This window comes from Coptis chinensis, chromosome 5 (genome assembly GCF_015680905.1).
Source record: "Coptis chinensis isolate HL-2020 chromosome 5, ASM1568090v1, whole genome shotgun sequence".
Taxonomy (NCBI): domain Eukaryota; kingdom Viridiplantae; phylum Streptophyta; class Magnoliopsida; order Ranunculales; family Ranunculaceae; genus Coptis; species Coptis chinensis.
In genome coordinates this window covers 63,296,516-63,313,466 of record NC_141460.1, presented here as the reverse complement: position 1 = coordinate 63,313,466, position 16,951 = coordinate 63,296,516, and the positions used below count along the sequence as shown (strand labels likewise).

The 16,951-nt window shown below is 42.0% G+C and overlaps 1 protein-coding gene across 1 annotated transcript; it reads right to left on the bottom strand.

Annotated features, from left to right (window-relative positions):
• Positions 1 to 12,642: 12,642 nt before the first annotated feature.
• On the bottom strand, positions 12,643 to 15,841 carry LOC147498292 (uncharacterized). The gene is made up of 5 exons (XM_086563197.1): positions 13,961 to 15,841; positions 13,754 to 13,882; positions 13,500 to 13,622; positions 13,236 to 13,410; positions 12,643 to 13,129 (listed from the first exon to the last, which is right to left on the bottom strand). The coding sequence occupies exons 1-5, from the start codon at positions 15,839 to 15,841 to the stop codon at positions 12,834 to 12,836; spliced, it is 2,604 nt and encodes an 867-aa protein (XP_086419323.1). The 3' UTR covers positions 12,643 to 12,833.
• Positions 15,842 to 16,951: the final 1,110 nt, after the last annotated feature.

Genomic DNA, 16,951 nt, shown 5'->3' with positions numbered 1-16,951 from the left:
ATGCGGAAGATCTGAACAAAGTTTGGGCCAAAGGATCATGGGACTTTGATAAAATTCCTATGAGAATCAGTCAATGGACTCCGAATTTCAATCCGGAGAGCCAACGACAATCACATGGTCTGGTTTGGATCAGACTACCTGGACTAGGACAGGAATATTGGGAACCATAATCACTGATGTCCATAGCTCGTGGAGTGGGGTATCTAATGCAAATCGACGAAAAGACTCTTAACAGAGAGTATGGTTATTATGCGAATATCTTGGTGGATGTTGATCTCTCTGAACCAATCCCGGACCAAATCTTTGTCAGGACAAAGAACAACACTTTCTGGCAAACAGTGGAGGTGGGAAAACTTCCAAAGATGTGTACACATTGCAAGATTGTGGGGCACCTAGTCACGGAATGTAGGAAGCTACGAAGTGATATGCAGAATAATAAGGAAAAGGGTAATAAAGACAAGGAGGTGGCAGTGGGAGTCACTCCCTCCTTGGAACCTTTGGGTGACAAACCTTTCAGAAGGAATGGAAGGAAAAGGAATGTAGGGGAATCAAGCAAACAAGGGGCGAGTATCTGGAGGGAAAAAAACACAGATACAACAAAAAGAGTACAGGTCCAGAATATGTTTGAAGGGTTGAACGTGGATGAGATACATACTATAGAGGACCAGGAACAACAAGGTGGCGAGGAAATTCCACCTTGTACCAGAGGGCTGGGAGAGATTCATAGTCTTGGAGTGGAGCTCAATGTGGATACAGGAATACAAAATGCCCCACACATTCCTGTTAGCGAACAAGAAATCGATGTGACATCAAGTCTTGTAAGAGTTCGGACACATGTGGATACTGCAAGCCCTGTCAGTGACCAAGCAATTGCACCAATAAGTACTGTTAGAGGTCAGACCATGGATGTAGCAGCATGTCCTGTCAGAGTCCAGACCATGGCTGCAGCAGCAAGCCCAGTCAGAGCACAGACAAATGTTGATCCACAAAGTACGGTCAAGGAGAAGGCAATTGTTGCATCGCAAAGCCCTGTCAGAGCCCATGAATCAGAAAGTTTGGAAAGGGGTAAGACTACATCGGCAGTGGTGGGCAATCAAACTGAAGCAATGGACTCTACACTAAATTTAAGAGAGGACTCCCTACTGCCCTATAAAAATGGGGAGAGCTCTGTCTCTCGGATTCATTCCTCCCCTGTCGGAATAATCATCTCAGATTCGGAAGCAGAAAAAGTTTTACATCTTCTGGAAAAGAAGAAACAGGTTCGAGAGTTAGAGGATAAACCACCTGATGTAATCTCTTCTCAATCCTCGAGCTGGGCTGATGTTGCCGAAAATGAAGAGAGGGATCAAGCTCATACTACCAAGGGCACTCACAAGTGGAAACAACAGAAAATTGAGTTACCTATGACTAGGTCCAGATCTCGATCTAGGACTGGTAATAGAGAAGAATAAAGTGGCTATCGCCATTTACATCAATAAATTTCCATCCATCACAATGAGGTGCGTCTTTTGGAACATTAGAGGTATTGCGAATGACAAATCGCAGAACCGACTATCCAAGATTATCAATAAGTGGGATCCAGATATTGTGGGAATCGCAGAACCTAAAATACTACCCAAGGACTTTCCCATCAATGTTCTACACTCACTAGGAATGAACAGTGCATTCTTCTCTAATCCTAGTTCTGATCCGAATCGAGTTCCCAATCTCTTGCTCATCTGGAAAGCTTCGATCCCCACTCCCACTCTGATTCATTTTTCAAATCAACACATTACTGTGATGATTGACAGAGCTCTCATTACCATAGTTCATGCTCATTGTCTTTCGGTGCACAGAAGGCAATTATGGCTAGACTTGTCTAATATCAATCCACTCAATTTGGCGTGGCTGATTTTAGGGGACTTCAACGCCTACCTGAGTATTTCTGAAAAGAAAGGTGGAAATCAACCTACTGCAACTTCCATGAATGAATTCAGAGACTTTATTAGTAATAATCAACTGATGGAAGTTCCTAGCAGTGGATATCAGCTCACTTGGTGGAACAAACAAGTAGGGAGCTTTAAACTTCTGGGCAAGCTAGACAGAATTCTGTGTAATGCAAATTGGGGTACCTCATTCCCGGGTTGGAAGTATCAGGTGTCTAGCCGAATTTGTTCTGATCACTCTCCTCTTATGGGTGGAAATATCAGCATTCCTCATCCCAAGAACAAGCCCTTTAAATTCTTCAATATGTGGTGTACACATCCTACCTTCAGAGACATAGTACTTGACAGTTGGCAGCAGCCAATTTTGGGCAATTCCATTTTTATTCTTACGAAGCTAAAGAGGTTGAAGGGTGTGTTGAAGAATTGGAACAAGGACACTTTCGGCAATATCAAAATCAAAGTGGAGCCAGAATCAAAAAAATTGGAGCAGATGCAGGACCAATTTGAGAAAGGAAATGTTACAGAGGATTTTGTTACTCAAATGGTGGACCAAGAAAACCAAGTGGAGTTACTGTTACAACAAGAGCAACTGTTCTGGAAACAGAAATCAAGAACAAAATGGGATTCAGACAATGACAGGAGCACTAAATTCTTTCATGCTATGGCTAATAGAAATAGAAGCAAGTCTTTGATCACAGAAATGAAGACTGATGAAGGAATCACTCTAGATACTCAAGAGGACATTGGTAATCATATTGTCAGACACTATACTGACAAATTCAGGAAGGTAGATCACATCATGGACTGGGAACTCATTCATCACATGCCTCAAGACCTGCAATCGGAGGATAATGACTTTCTCACCACTATTCCGTCTGCAGAGGAAGTGAAAGCGGCAGTTTTTCACCTGAATCTAGATAGCTCTCTGGGTTTTTCTTTCATCACTGTTGGGATATTGTCGGGCATGATCTAGTACGAGCCATCAGCTACTTCTTTATCAAATCTAGATTGCCCCTTGGATTTAATTCCAACTTCATTGTTCTTATCCAGAAAGAGAAAAATGCTAATCAGCTGGGCAAGTTTCGTCCAATATGCCTCTCCAACTTTATTTGCAAGGTCATCACCAAGATTCTCGCCAAAAGGCTGTGTCCAATTGCAGAAAGAATTATTAGTAAGGAACAATATGGCTTCATTCCCAACAGAAACTCCCAACAAGCCATTGGACTAGCCTCGGAATTAGAGAATGAATTGCAAATACCCCGACATGGTGGAAGTATTGGAATCAAACTGGACATCTCTCAAGCTTTCGATACTATGGACTGGAACTTTCTTTGGTCAGTCTTGCAGCATGTGGGATTCAATGAAAGATGGATCAGATGGTTGCAAGCAATCTTTCAGAGTAATACAATGTCAATCATGATCAATGGAGGTCCTCAGGGGTATTTTTCAGCAGGAAGAGGATTGAAACAAGGGGATCCTCTCTCCCCAATGCTCTTTGCTCTGGCGGAAGATTGTCTAAGTAGAAGCATCAGCAGATTGGTTCTTGACAAGAAACTTCAGCACATGGTGGTGAATTCCAAATATTCCAGCCCTTCTCACTTATTGTTTGCGGATGATATTTTTCTTTTCTGCAATGCTAACATAAGGGGCATTAAGCAACTTGTCAAACTTCTTAACAGATATCAGGATACCTCTGGCTAACACATAAATAAGGAGAAGTGTAAGATCTTTCTGAGTCCAATGAATAACAGGAGAAATTTTTTGATTCAGGAGGTTATGGGTATAAAAGAAGGCATGTTACCTGAGAAGTATCTTGGGGTTCCACTGATCATGGGCAGAGTGACAAAAGCTGCATTAGCACCTCTAGTGGACAGGATCAGGAACAGAGCTGCAGGTTGGGCTGGCAAAATGCTCTCTTTCCAGGGAAGAGTAGTATTAGCAAGACATGTTCTTAATAGCATACCCGTGCATAACATGGCAATCTACAAATGGCCAAAATCAGTGATCAAAGAATGTGAGAGCATAATTCGAAATTTCATCTGGAGTGGTAACCCGGCGGAAAGGAAATCTTTTACGGTGTCATGGGAAAAAACATGTAAACCTCTGGAAGAGGGAGGATTGGGCATCAGGAGACTCAAGGATATCAACCTCTCAATGTTAATGAAACATGCCTGGGGCTTGCTCACTGAGGAGAGTGATTGGTCTGCCTTCATGCTAGGCAAATACACAAACAGGTCGGGTACTTGGACTGAATATAAGACCTCGACAGTCTGGAAGGGTATTGGATGGGCTCTCAAAGAAATGAATCACCTGCATGGATGGGTGGTAGGAAATGGGACATCAATTAATGTTTGGAGGGAGAATTGGATCCATCAACAACAGATCTGTGACTTTTTCCAGGAAGAATGCAAAGATATCAGGAAGCTCCAAGGCCGACTCAATGAATTCATTCAAGGCAACCTTTGGAACTTCTCCGGCAACATGACTCATGTTCTGCAGCTCATTGGTATCAATCCCTCTCATCTGCAGCAACCTGACAATTCAAAGGAAGATGAGAGAATCTGGCTCTCAGACATTAAGGGAAAGTTTTCAGTCGCAGCAGCGCATGAGGATATTCGGACGAAAGCACCGAAGAAAAAAGGATGCAAGTTCATCTGGAGCTCTAAGATTCTTCCAAAGACTCAAGGCATAGCATGGAAACTTATTCGGGGGGTATCTAGAACAGATGACATGTTGCAAAAACGGAAGACACAGCTGGCCTCTCGATGTTGTATATGTAAGCAGGAGACAGAAAATCTTGAGCACATCCTCTATCACTGCGAATTGGCCAAGAGAGTTTGGGATCATGCTCGAAATATTTTCAGCATTACATCACACATTGAATCCTTCAATGACATCATGCAACAGGCCAAACACCATAGCTCTTTGATTCTGGATATGTGGAAAGCTTGCTCGCTGACAAGTATGGTCACTTTTATGGAAAAATAGAAACCGGGTGCTCTATGATCGGAAAAACTCCGCCTTCTCTAATATTTGCTTTCGACTAGAAGAGCCATCATCGAGCATACCAAAAATCGACAGTACCATGAACAACACAAAATGACCGATATGAAAATTCTTCACACCCTTAATCTCCAACACAAACCGAGAAGAGCACCCAAAATTCGAATGTTTTTGGCTTCTACCACCTCCCGCATCATAAAAATAAATGTTGATGGAAGTTCACGAGGAACCCAGGCAGGGCTGGTTGGGGAGTGATTCTCGAGAGATGACATGGGTAACTTTTTGGGGCAGCAGCAGGAGGACTTGGGGTATGTACTAACTATATGGCGAAACTTATGCTATTATAGAAGGGATTCAGAGGCAATCGGATCGGACCGGAGATATATATGGGTGGAATCCGACTCTGATCGGTAGTCAAAGCCTTCGTGAAGACACATGCATTGGAGGGTTAGAACAAAATGGATGCAACTCAAGGAGAAAGCATCATGGATCAATGTTACAGCTACATGGAGGGAGACAAACAAAGGTGCGGATAGCTGTGAGAGACATGGAGCAGCATTGCAAAATGGAGAAAGTAAATGGTGGGACAACAAACCTCCTTTTGTGAGAGATATGGAGAACCACTTTACTACTTACTTCCGTTTCATAAGTTATATGTAAGATGTAATAGGTGGGTACACAACTGATGATACTCATTCTATACAGTTCTTAACACTTCTTATTCTTTTTCCTTGTAACATTATTCTTTTAATCAATTACCTTTAAGCGAAAAAAAGCAAGCTAGCATTTATTTTCGGGTTTTTCTTTTAGCATTTCTCTTTGTACTGCGGTACTGCCCCTATTTTAGTTTAGGAGATTCAAGGGTTCGTACTTAAGTTGGTTTTACAAACTCATAATCCCTCCAAGTCTCCAACCCATTGCATGGATATACTGCGAGACGACGAAAAAACAAGTCGAGAATCCAAACAAGCGAATTTTGAGTTTTAAATCGTTTTAGGCCTATCCTGTGGGCGAAAACAGAGACTCCATTAAAACTATCTCTCTCCAAACAAATTTCCTATCAAACTATCTTTCAAATCTCTTATATGCTACATAACCCTTAACCTGAAATCTAGGGCCTGTGCATAGCCTTATTCTCTAAAACGCAGGTTAGTATTCTTGAGGTAGCTCCGGAAGGAGGTGGTCGGTTTAGATATGGAAGCAATAACAGGAACACAAGGATCTATAGACGAGCTCCAAAAAGATATGTATAACTTGTTTTTTCGCAAGAAACAGAGGGTGGTAGAACTGGAGTGTCTAAACTTAGAGGAACAAATAAATGGGAATCTAACTCTGATTGGGAAATTATATGGAGGTCAAACGATTGACTTGGAGGAGCTAAGTGAGGAAGTACACCGGATGTGGCAAACGGAGAAAGCAGTGTGTCTGGAGCTGATGGACAGAGAACATGTCCGATTTACCTTTGACGAAGCAAAGGAAAGGGCACATGTGATGGAACAGGGTCCATGGTTTGTCCATGGGCACATACTCTCTATAAAGGAATGGGCAGGAACACAGGAATTGGAGGAATATAACTTCGATTATGTAAAATTCTGGGTCCAAATCTGGGATCTACCAAAGATGAGAATCAATAAAGCAAATGTGGGGAAGATAGGGGAAAATATTGGAACAGTCTGGGAAGCAGACATATCATGCCCCCCTGCGTTTAACCAACCTGTAGCTAGGGTCAGGGTGGAAATGGATATAAAGGAAAGACTCCTAAAGGATTTAACGATAAGGCTGGAAACAGGTGAGACGATGGAGATAAGATTCAAATATGAAAAGCTGGAAATTTTTTGCTATTTTTGTGGGGTCATAGGCCATGATCAATATAGCTGCCGGATTAGAGCCCAGCATAGATATGAGCTATCTAGACTTGGGGGTTCACCAAAAGACATCAAGCCTTTCTTCTCAAGTCAAATAAAAGCCAACAAGTTCTTCAATGGCATTGCATACACCGGCAAGCAGACCATCACCATAGTAGGAGTCCCCAACAAACTCCGATACGAGGAGACGCCGGTTCCACCAGCTCAAGGAGGAAAGGGGTACCATATCCGAGCGAGGCAGGAGAGGTGGCGACAAAATTTGGTCAGAGAGTCAGATGGCAGCAGGAGCCAGGGTCGTGAGTCAGAGGAAGACAACAGGTCTGAGCAACAGGTAACGGCTACTCCAACGGCTATAAACAGAGTGGCAAGTTTTCAAACCTATGTGGAAAATGAATGTGGAGGCCCAGCAAGGAACTATGGGTACGGACCCAAGCAAGGGTATAAAGCCAGAGATGGGCTGGACAGAGGGTCGGGTTGTAACTTGGACTCTGAGAAACTTTTAAGAAAAACTCGAGATCCAGTAGGAAAGGTAAGCCCAACCGAACTGGACCAAGATAGGGATCGATATATGGGCCAGAGAGAGGAAATAGGGAGCCCACAAAACACCTGGTTGACACCTTGGACGGACCGACAAGAAAAGGATTTAGGTGGGGCGCAAATGAACAGAAAAGATCCATGTAAGGATCTGATCACGAGGAGTGAAGCAAATAGGGTTATCGGCTCCACAAACCTAATCTTAGCTGGTTCCAAGGCAAAGATCTCTAGCCTCGAGAAAATCCAGACAGATAATGCGGCGCTGCCAAATATACCGAATCAATCAACTAGGTTTCAGTTTCAAAGCAAGGCCATGCGTAGCACAAGGTTTAAAACTATGGTATCTCGAGGTCCTAAAAAGAAGGAAAAAGGTTCATATCATGATAACATAAAGGGATCAGGAACTGAGGCTGGTGAGGGACACATAGCGGAGAGGGTCACTACAAGTGATAAAAGGAAGAGGCGCTTGGATTCAGCTGGTAGTGGGAACATGGCAGATGAAAGGGAAAGGGGGTGGCTAAGAAGAAGTATAAGAGGGGTGGCTCAACATTCAAAGAAGGCTAAAAGGGATGCTGATGAGATGAGAAGAAGGGGAGAAGGACATCTACTGATCCCAACTGAGGCAAACATCATTCCTGTTTCAAGTGGGTCTGACGAATCACAAGGTATGGGAGGAGGAGAAGGGGGTGATAGCATGGCTACATCATCAGAACCATCCTCAAATGACTCAGAAAGTTCAGAAAGTGTATCGGAGGAGGATGAGGAAACAGAAGAATCTGAGGACTGGGAGGCAGACATTGAGATAGATGATGAACACCCAGAACAAGATGTCATTAATACTGCAACTCAGGACATGGTGGACTTTGAATATGAAAGTGAAGTCTCTGATGGTCAGCCAGTCCCTTTGGCTATGGATGATTCCACAGTTGTGAAATTAATCAAGTACGAAGGAAGCAATGGGAAAGATCCAGGGGAAACAAGTAAGGAAAATGGTCAGGAAGAGAGCTCTGAACAAGTCCAGGAAGATGAGGTCAAAATGGGGAAGACAACAATGGGGTCATCACCAACTCCCCCGGGTTTCGGTAGTATTCCCCTTCACAGTACCTTTTGTATCCATGACGATCCACGCCTGGAATTGCCGAGGTATTGGTACCACCACGGCAGTTCAACAAATAAAGGACCTAATTGGGAAGTTTAGTGTGGATATTGTTTGTTTGGCTGAAACTAAGGCAAGTCAGGAAGGGATAGGTAAGTTAAGTAAGAAACTCAAGTTTAGCAATTTTTTTGCGGTTCCAGCTCAAGGACTTAGTGGTGGGCTCGCCATTTTGTGGAAGGAAGATGTGGAACTGGAAATTCTAGGGTCCTCTCGCAACCAAGTGACAGGTAAGCTCTCAAATTATTTTCACAATGATCCTTGGTTTTTCACTTTTGTATATGGGGATCCTATAGCCCATAATAGAAATAAAGTGTGGTCTGAGCTAAAAGATGTTGCCCCCTTAATCCCTGGCCCTTGGTGCCTTTTTGGGGATTTCAATGCCATATCAAGTTTAAATGAAAAGATAGGGGGCAGAAGTAGACTTACTAAGAGTATGCAGGAGTTTAATAGCTTCATAAATGAGCTTGGTCTTGTGGATTTGGGGTTTAAAGGCCCCAAATACACCTAGAGCAACAATAGAAAACCATATGATCATATTCTGAAAAGGCTGGACAGAGCTCTGGCTACACCGGAGTGGCTGGCCTCCTTTCCTAATGCTCAGGTTAGAACCTGGGCTAATGCCACCTCTGACCATGTTTCTTTGTTCATTAACCTGGAAAAAAAAGAGGAGAAGCTTCCAAGACCTTTTAAATTCTTTGATATGTGGTTGAAACATGAAACTTGTATGGAAACCATTGATAAGGCTTGGAACTCGATCTCTCATGAGTTACCTGATAGTAACTTCATAAAAAAGATGGAGAAAACAACAAAGGATCTGGCTCTGTGGAATAAGCATGTTTTTGGTAATGTTTTTACAAATATCAAGGCCACACAAGCTAAACTTGATGCTGTGTTAAGTAAACCCTTTAGCATTAGTAATTACAACAAGGCCAAAGGGCTTAAGGATGAGCTGCTGAAATGGTATGACAAAGAAGAGGACTTCTGGAAACATAAGTCATCTCAATCTTGGCTTAAGGATGGGGCCAGAAACACTAAGTTCTTCCACCTCTCCACCATTTTCAGGAGGAGGAAAAATACTATAGAGAAGATTAGAAACAATGAAGGGGATTGGCAGGAGGGTAGGACTGAGGTGGGGGCTGCCCTGAATCAATATTTCCAGGGGATCTTCACCTCTGACCACCCTCACAGAAATGATGAGATTTTGAACTTATTTCATCCTTGCATCACTGCCAGAGAAAATGAGATCATTACTGCCATCCCAACTAGTGAGGAGATATGGGCTGTGGTCAAAAAGATGGGGGGGTATAAATCCCCAGGGCCTGATGGTTTTCAAGGCATCTTTTACCAAAAATGCTGGGACATCATAGGGCCTGCTGTGATTGGCCTTGTGCAGGACTTTTTCCACCAAGGGAGTATGAACCCTAGGTTGAATGAGACTCACATAACCCTGATTCCTAAAATTGCTAATCCTGACCATGCTTCCAAGTTTAGACCCATTAGCTTGTGCAACTTTGGATACAAGATTATCTCCAAGATTCTTGCCAACAGACTTAAAGGTTTGATTAATAAAATTGTCTCCCCATTCCAAGGGGCTTTTATTAAAGGTAGAAGTATTGGGGATAATGTGGGGCTAGCTTGTGAGGTTTTCCACAATATGAAGAACATGAAATCAAAAAATGAAGGTTGGATTGCCCTTAAGGTGGATATGGCAAAGGCCTATGATAGGGTGGAGTGGACCTTCATTGATAGCATTTTTGAGAAGCTGGGGTTTAACATGAAATGGAGACACATGATTCAGCAGTGTGTCTCCACTGTTTCTTTCCAAGTTATGCTAAATGGGTCCCCTCTGGAGAGATTTGTCCCTGAAAGAGGAGTGAGGCAAGGAGACCCTTTATCTCCATTTTTGTTCATCATTGCCTCTGAGGCTCTGTCTAGAATGATTGCAAAGGCTGAACAGGAAGAGGAGCTGCATGGCATTAAGATCAAAAGGAAGTCCCCTGCCTTATCTCACCTGCTATATGCAGATGACCTCATCCTCTTTACTAAGGCAAATGTGGTAGAGTCAGGAAACCTCAAGAGAATTCTTGATGGGTATTGTGAGGCTTCTGGCCAAAAAGTTAACTTTGAAAAATCCAGTATTTTCTTCAGTAGGAATGTAACTTATAGGCAAAAGTTCAGACTTAAAAGATTCTGGAAAGTTAGAAACTTTGCCCCTAAGGAAATGTATCTTGGTGTGCCAATCATGCTATCAAGAAAGAAGTCGGAGGACTTTGATTACTTGGTAGACAAGATCCAAAATAAGATCAAGGGATGGAGAGCAAAGGTCCTGTCCCAAGCAGGCAGGACTACTCTCATCCAAGCTGTGGTTCAATCTACCCCCCTATATGCCATGTCAACCTATGTGCTACCTGTCTCTACTTGCACTAAGATTGACAAGGCATGTAGAGACTTCTGGTGGGTAGGAAAGGACCAATCTCAAAGTGTCCACACCATTGGGTGGGAACACATATGTCAGCCCAAAGATGTTGGGGGTTTAGGCCTGAGAAAGGCTAGGGACATGAATGTAGCCATGTTGGCTAAATTGCCATGGAAAGCTGCTACAGACCTACAGTCCCTATGGACTAGGACTCTGTTCAGCATATATGGTAAACACTGGATTGGTGATGTCAAAAAACCCCCAGACAAAGCATCCTACTTCTGGAAAGGGATCCATAGAATTTTTAATGAAATAAGTGGGGGTCTGATTTGGGCTATTGGCAATGGGAACTCTATCTCAGCCTTAAAGGACCCTTGGCTATACTGTAATGGCAAACCCAGCACGCTGGAGGAATTGGGGGTGGTAGCACCCACCTTGGATTCTGGTGTGGTCTCAGATCTGTTTCTGCCAGATAAAAGTGGCTGGGATGAGACTAAACTAAGTCTTCATCTTAATCACTTCATCTGCAGAAAGGTTCTGGACATTAAAATAAGACCTGAAGGCAATAGTACAGACAAGATGAAATGGGGACAGGACAGAGGTGGTAACATCACAGTTAAGTCTGTCTACAATTTTCTCAAGCCTAAACAAGAGATGGGACAAAGTTCTAGCTGTAACCACCTCACTCTTAAACATATATGGAAGGCTCCTCTCCCAGCCTACATACAAATGTTCCTCTGGAAGCTCTATATGCAGATCCTACCTACAGGTGATGTCCTAGCAGTGAGAAAAATAAAGGGGGATTTCTCATGCCCCTTCTGCTTCAAAGAGATGGAATCTGCAGAACATTTGTTCTTCACCTGTGAATGGATAAGGACTGTATGGTTTGGATCTCAGGTTGGGTTGAGAGTGCACAAGGAGCAACAAACTTCCATAAGAGAGAGGCTAGACCTCTTCTTGGCTTGGTCCTGTAGTCCTGATGAAGAGCTTAGGCTGGCTGGAACCCACATTGTTATCCTGATTCAAAAGATTTGGCAAGCCAAGAATTACTTGAAATTTGAGAATAGAAAGGCTAACTGTGAAAGGCTGGTCAGGGAAAGTTGCATGCTGGCAGAGAAGTGTTATCTGGCATATAGTGAAGAATATCCTCACTCTAACCTTGTTCCAGTTTATGATGAAATAAATTTGGATACTGTCTTTCCCTACATACCTAATGATAGTATACTCATTAGATTTGATGCATCCTTCCACAGGCAAAATGGGTGGGCTGGAGCTGGGGCTATTGCAGTTGACAGTGAGGGTGCTATTGTTGGGACTGCTGTTAGGAGATTCAAGGCCTCGGAAGCAGCAGAAGCAGAGCTGGAAGCTGCTGAAGTTGCGATGTTGCTGGCAAGACATCTTGGAGGCCACCATTATGTGGTACAAGGGGACAATGCTGAAGTGATTGGAGCTTTACAATGCAGCTCATGTAGATGGCAATGGGAATGTATAAAAAACCATATTTTCAGTTTAGGATCTGAGCTCAGCTCTTTTGTTTTTAGATGGATCAGTAGGAGCTCGAATGGTGATGCAGACTCACTAGCTGCATGGGCATATCAGCAGTTAGGTCAATCTGATCTCCCAGGGTGTATTTTAGAGTCTGGCTGCTTGCCCCTACTTATGTAACTTTTTGCTAAATATATATAATAGAGTATGATGTGCATCAAAAAAAAATATATACTGCGAGACGAAGACCACAAGGATATGGTACTTTTTTCTAAATTCTATGACAACAAAAGTATTATAAGAAACTATACAGAATATCTCAACTACAAAAGTAAACTAAATTGTGAATTGAACAGTTCTAACAAGACATGAGAAAATTGCGAAGGCTTCATCATACGGCTTCTTCAATGGTGATATAAGAAAAATACCAATGCTTTGTCATTCTGCTTCTATAGGTCGGATTGGTGTTCTATTTCCTCTGATCTAAGCTGCCTCAAAGCTTCTGTGTCACACTCTTCCACTGTTGGATCAACTTGTTCAGCTTCCCTTGCAGCCTCAGATTGCTCACCCTCCTCTGCAGCCTCCGGTTGCTCACCTCCCTCTGAATTACATTGTCTCAAAGTTTCAGCTTCACACTCTCCCACTTTTGGATCAACTAGTTCACCTTCCCCTGTAGCCTCAGACTTCTCGGTGGCATCACTCACACAGCCTTCTGATTCCATTTTCTCGAAGTTATTTTTAGTCACTGTCTCCCCCCAGGTTAACCATGAATCACAACCATACTGAACGTCAATTATCAAACCAAATAGGAGTACGTAAGGAATACAGCTGACATGATAATAAAAAATTACCTTTGCTTTGTCGTATTTCTTCTTCTAGGATGCTTTGTCGCATAGCTTTTTCCATGTCGGCATCTAACTCTCCGTCCCTTGAATTATGTTTTCTCACAGTTTCTGTGTCACTACTACTGGAAGCTAAAACTGTTTCCTTTGCAACCTCAGATTTCTCTGTGCCTCCCAATTGTGACTAAATATACAAACCAAGAAAATGTTAAATTCAAAATTGGGACAGCTATGCTATATAACGGGATGCAGTCAAACAGAATAAGTAAATACCAGTTTCGGACCAACTTGATCAACATCCTCTCTAGGACTCTTACTGGCAGCTAAACCTACTTTCCTTGCAGGAGCCTCACATTTCTCTTTCGCATCATTTCCAACAATTTCTGACATTTGTGCCTAAAAATGCAGACCAATAAATTGTTAAATTAAGATCGGAAAGGTAAGAATATAGAACGAGAAGCATTCAAACCAAGCAGCAGCGTCAGATTTCTCTTTTCCATCATTGCAAGCAATTGTTCCAAGTGTACCTTAATGTATGCCTTCAGTAGAGAAAACAGAATTGCCCTGTAATCAGCGGCTGCAAAAGAGTTGATTTGAAGTGCCCATTGATGCATGTATCCAGAAACTTTCACGAGCCAAGCATCATTCTGGTTAAACTGCAGATCATTAGAGAAATGAAATTAGAACAAAATGGCACAAACCAATTTCGTAAGTTCTGTCTGGAAGGAACCCACCTCTAAATCATTATTATCATTTTTTTCCTGTTTATCTGCTTCTTTGCAAGTGTCTGCTAGGAACTTCAGCCTTCTCGAATCTCCATCCTTGCCAATTTCTGGACCAGAACTATCCGTAGCGACACTTGCCAAAGTTTCCTGCTTTGAAGTGTCTACAGATTGTACATCTTCCGAAATATCTTTCCCTTTCTCAAATTCAACCACTTCCCTCTTCCGAAGAAAAGTCTCAAATTGACGAAGCCCTTCTTTCCAATGATGTTTTCTTCCCTCAGTCAAACTTGTCCATTTTAACAGACTTTCTTCACTAGAAAGACATGAAGAAACCCAAGTCATCAAAGTAACGTCGCTAGGTAGTCCCCAACCTTTACAATCAATATCAACAGCAGACGTTTCTGAATAGTCATTATCTTCACTTTCCTCAGGAATGGTATATAGATCAGTTCGACCAGAACGTGAGGAGGCCTCATTGAAAAAGAGAGATAGTAAATCACCCTTCAAATTCATCCTCACATCAGATTCAAACCTCAAGCTGCTAGTATCGGAGGTTTTGTATATGTTTGTTTTCGCCTGAAAATTCTTATTACAACTATCATTGATCTCCAGCAAAAATTTATAGATTCTTTCGAGTTGGGGAGCTCCTAGGAGGCAGATGCATAGATGAGTTTGGTCCAAGCCAATTTCCTCAAGTGAACCGTGAATGAGACTGTGTAACTCGTTCATTGCGTATTTTGTCACCTTAGTCACATGTACAGCCAAAAGAGCTTTCTTGAACAGAAGACCCTGTAATGTAATCTGAATACATTCAAGACGTTCAGCACGCTCAGAATTACTAGATTCTGGGCAACTCTGAGAGAAGAAAGGTCCCCTATCCAAGCTCTTGGGATCACATATAATTGATTCGAAACTCTCATTGCGGCTATCCATTAACTTCGACTCAGAAGACATCCATTTCCAGTGCTCTTCAAGTCTATCCCTTACAGTAGAAGCATCTACCGGTTTCCACTTTCCTTCTGTAATCATTTTAATCCAATCGTTAATCCAATCACAATTGACTATAAGAGAAGAACCTAAGCTATGTTCATCTGATAATCCCTTAAAGTGAGTTCTCCAAACGTGTTCCAAATGCTTGTAAGAATCAGAAAATTTCTCATCACAGCAACAGCACTCCCAGAATTCCCATTTCTCATTTTCTTGAAAATATAACAAAGCTTCCGATATAACCTCAGCTAAATTATTGTCTAAAGAACTGAAATGAGACTTAACATCAAGAACACTCACTTGAAGAAAACTCTGTTTCTCACCAGTACTCAAAAGTTTCCACCAAAGAATTACCTTTTCCTGCATACAGTCACCAATAAGTTTTTCAAGTTTAGCTTTCGTATCCAAAATTCTTTCGTTAGGGTCTTTTATCGATACTTCATCGTCACTTAGAAGTCTATCTTCAGCAGGATCACTGGGGTTCTCAATCTCGAGACCCTGGTAGCATTTTTTAATTGCTTCATCGTATGCATTTGCGTCATCAGCATGTAGGTAAACCAGATAAGCAAGAAACAAAGCAAACTCAATCGATTTAGGTGCAAGCTTAACTGATGTTTCTGATGCTTTAATAGCAAACCTGAGAAATGTATCTTCCTTGGTTGGGTCAATTGACGAGCAAGTTTCGGCAATCCCAGCTTGAATATGGTGAAGATAAGCAGAGCTCTTGTGTTTTTGACATGAAACTGTGATGAGTTTCATGGCTTTGTCATATTTATGTTTCCTTACAGCAGCAACAGCTCGTTGTGCTTCCTCCTTGATGTTCAATGGTTCAATGGTGGGTTTCTTTGATGATGAAGATGAAGAAGCAGGGGTGTGTTCGGGGTGATTCTTGTTATCATCCATTAATGGAGTTGATGGTTATTTCTTGATTTTGCTTGGTGAAGAAGAAATGAGGCAATGGCTAGTTTCTTGAAAAGAAACAAAAAGTTTATTAGTGATGAAGAAGAAGAAGAAGTTTTGAAGTGAGAGAGAAGTAGTTAAGACGGTTGAGCAGTTGGGTGAGAGGGTTTTTGTTGTTACGAGAACTGAGAATTGGAGGTTTTTATAGTTGGTTAAATAAGAGACAGCTGTTTTTATTCCAACGAAAACATAACAGAATTTACTTTAAGCCCAAGTTTTTTGTTGCCTTTTTTTACTTGCCTTTTTTTACTTATTTTCAATTGTCATTGTTAAGTAAATTACTTGTCAAGCAGTCAACAGTGGTGTAGCACCACAGTACATTGCGGATTTGGAAATTAAGGCGGGAGCAGGGAAAAGTAGATTTATCGGAGTTTTGTACCTGAATTCAGGCAATGTGATTAAAAATGCCTACACACTGTTGTCAGTGTTGGTAGTCCTTATTGCGAATACCTATTGCTTCTCTCCTGATTTTTAACACAATCATGTGCTTGCAATCTCAGGTTCTGCAGTACTAAGCGCCTGCATACTTCAATAGGGAATAGCGAGTTGTCGTTGGTACAAGATTAGGTCTTGGAGTTCATTTGCTGTATATGGACTCATTGGTTGTATTGTGGTGCATGGTAATGATGACCGATCCATTAGGAGTTGCTTTCGGATATGGAAGAGATTTTTTTTAATTCTCTTTTTTTTTTTCTTTTGAGCAACCACGACTCATCTCAAAGTTTATTGTAGCACGACAGGTTGCATTGCCCCCGGTGAAGGTGTGACAATTAAAGAGACCCTTTGGGAAGAGTAGTTGTAGTCTACATGCACAGGAACAAATAATCTTTATATGTTTATACCATTTTTAAGATGTCTGGCCCTCTTAGATCTCTAGTACAACAACCCTAGAAAAAAATAGGCAGCAAATTTCTCATTACAACAGTAGCACTTCCAGTATTTCCAACTACCGTTATTTGCTAAATCATTTCAATTCAGAATAATTGTGAAATGAGCTATAAGATCCTGAACACCTACTTCAAGTGTAATTTGCTTCTCATCTCGACTAATACA

Coding starts and splice junctions, on each gene's coding strand:
- LOC147498292 (XM_086563197.1), bottom strand. CDS start 15,841: ATGGATGATAACAAGAATCACCCCGAACACACCCCTGCTTCTTCATCT. Junction 13,411..13,499: donor ATCAAGTTGGTCCGAAACTG/GTATTTACTTAT, acceptor TTGTATATTTAG/TCACAATTGGGAGGCACAGA. Junction 13,130..13,235: donor AGAAATACGACAAAGCAAAG/GTAATTTTTTAT, acceptor GGGGGGAGACAG/TGACTAAAAATAACTTCGAG.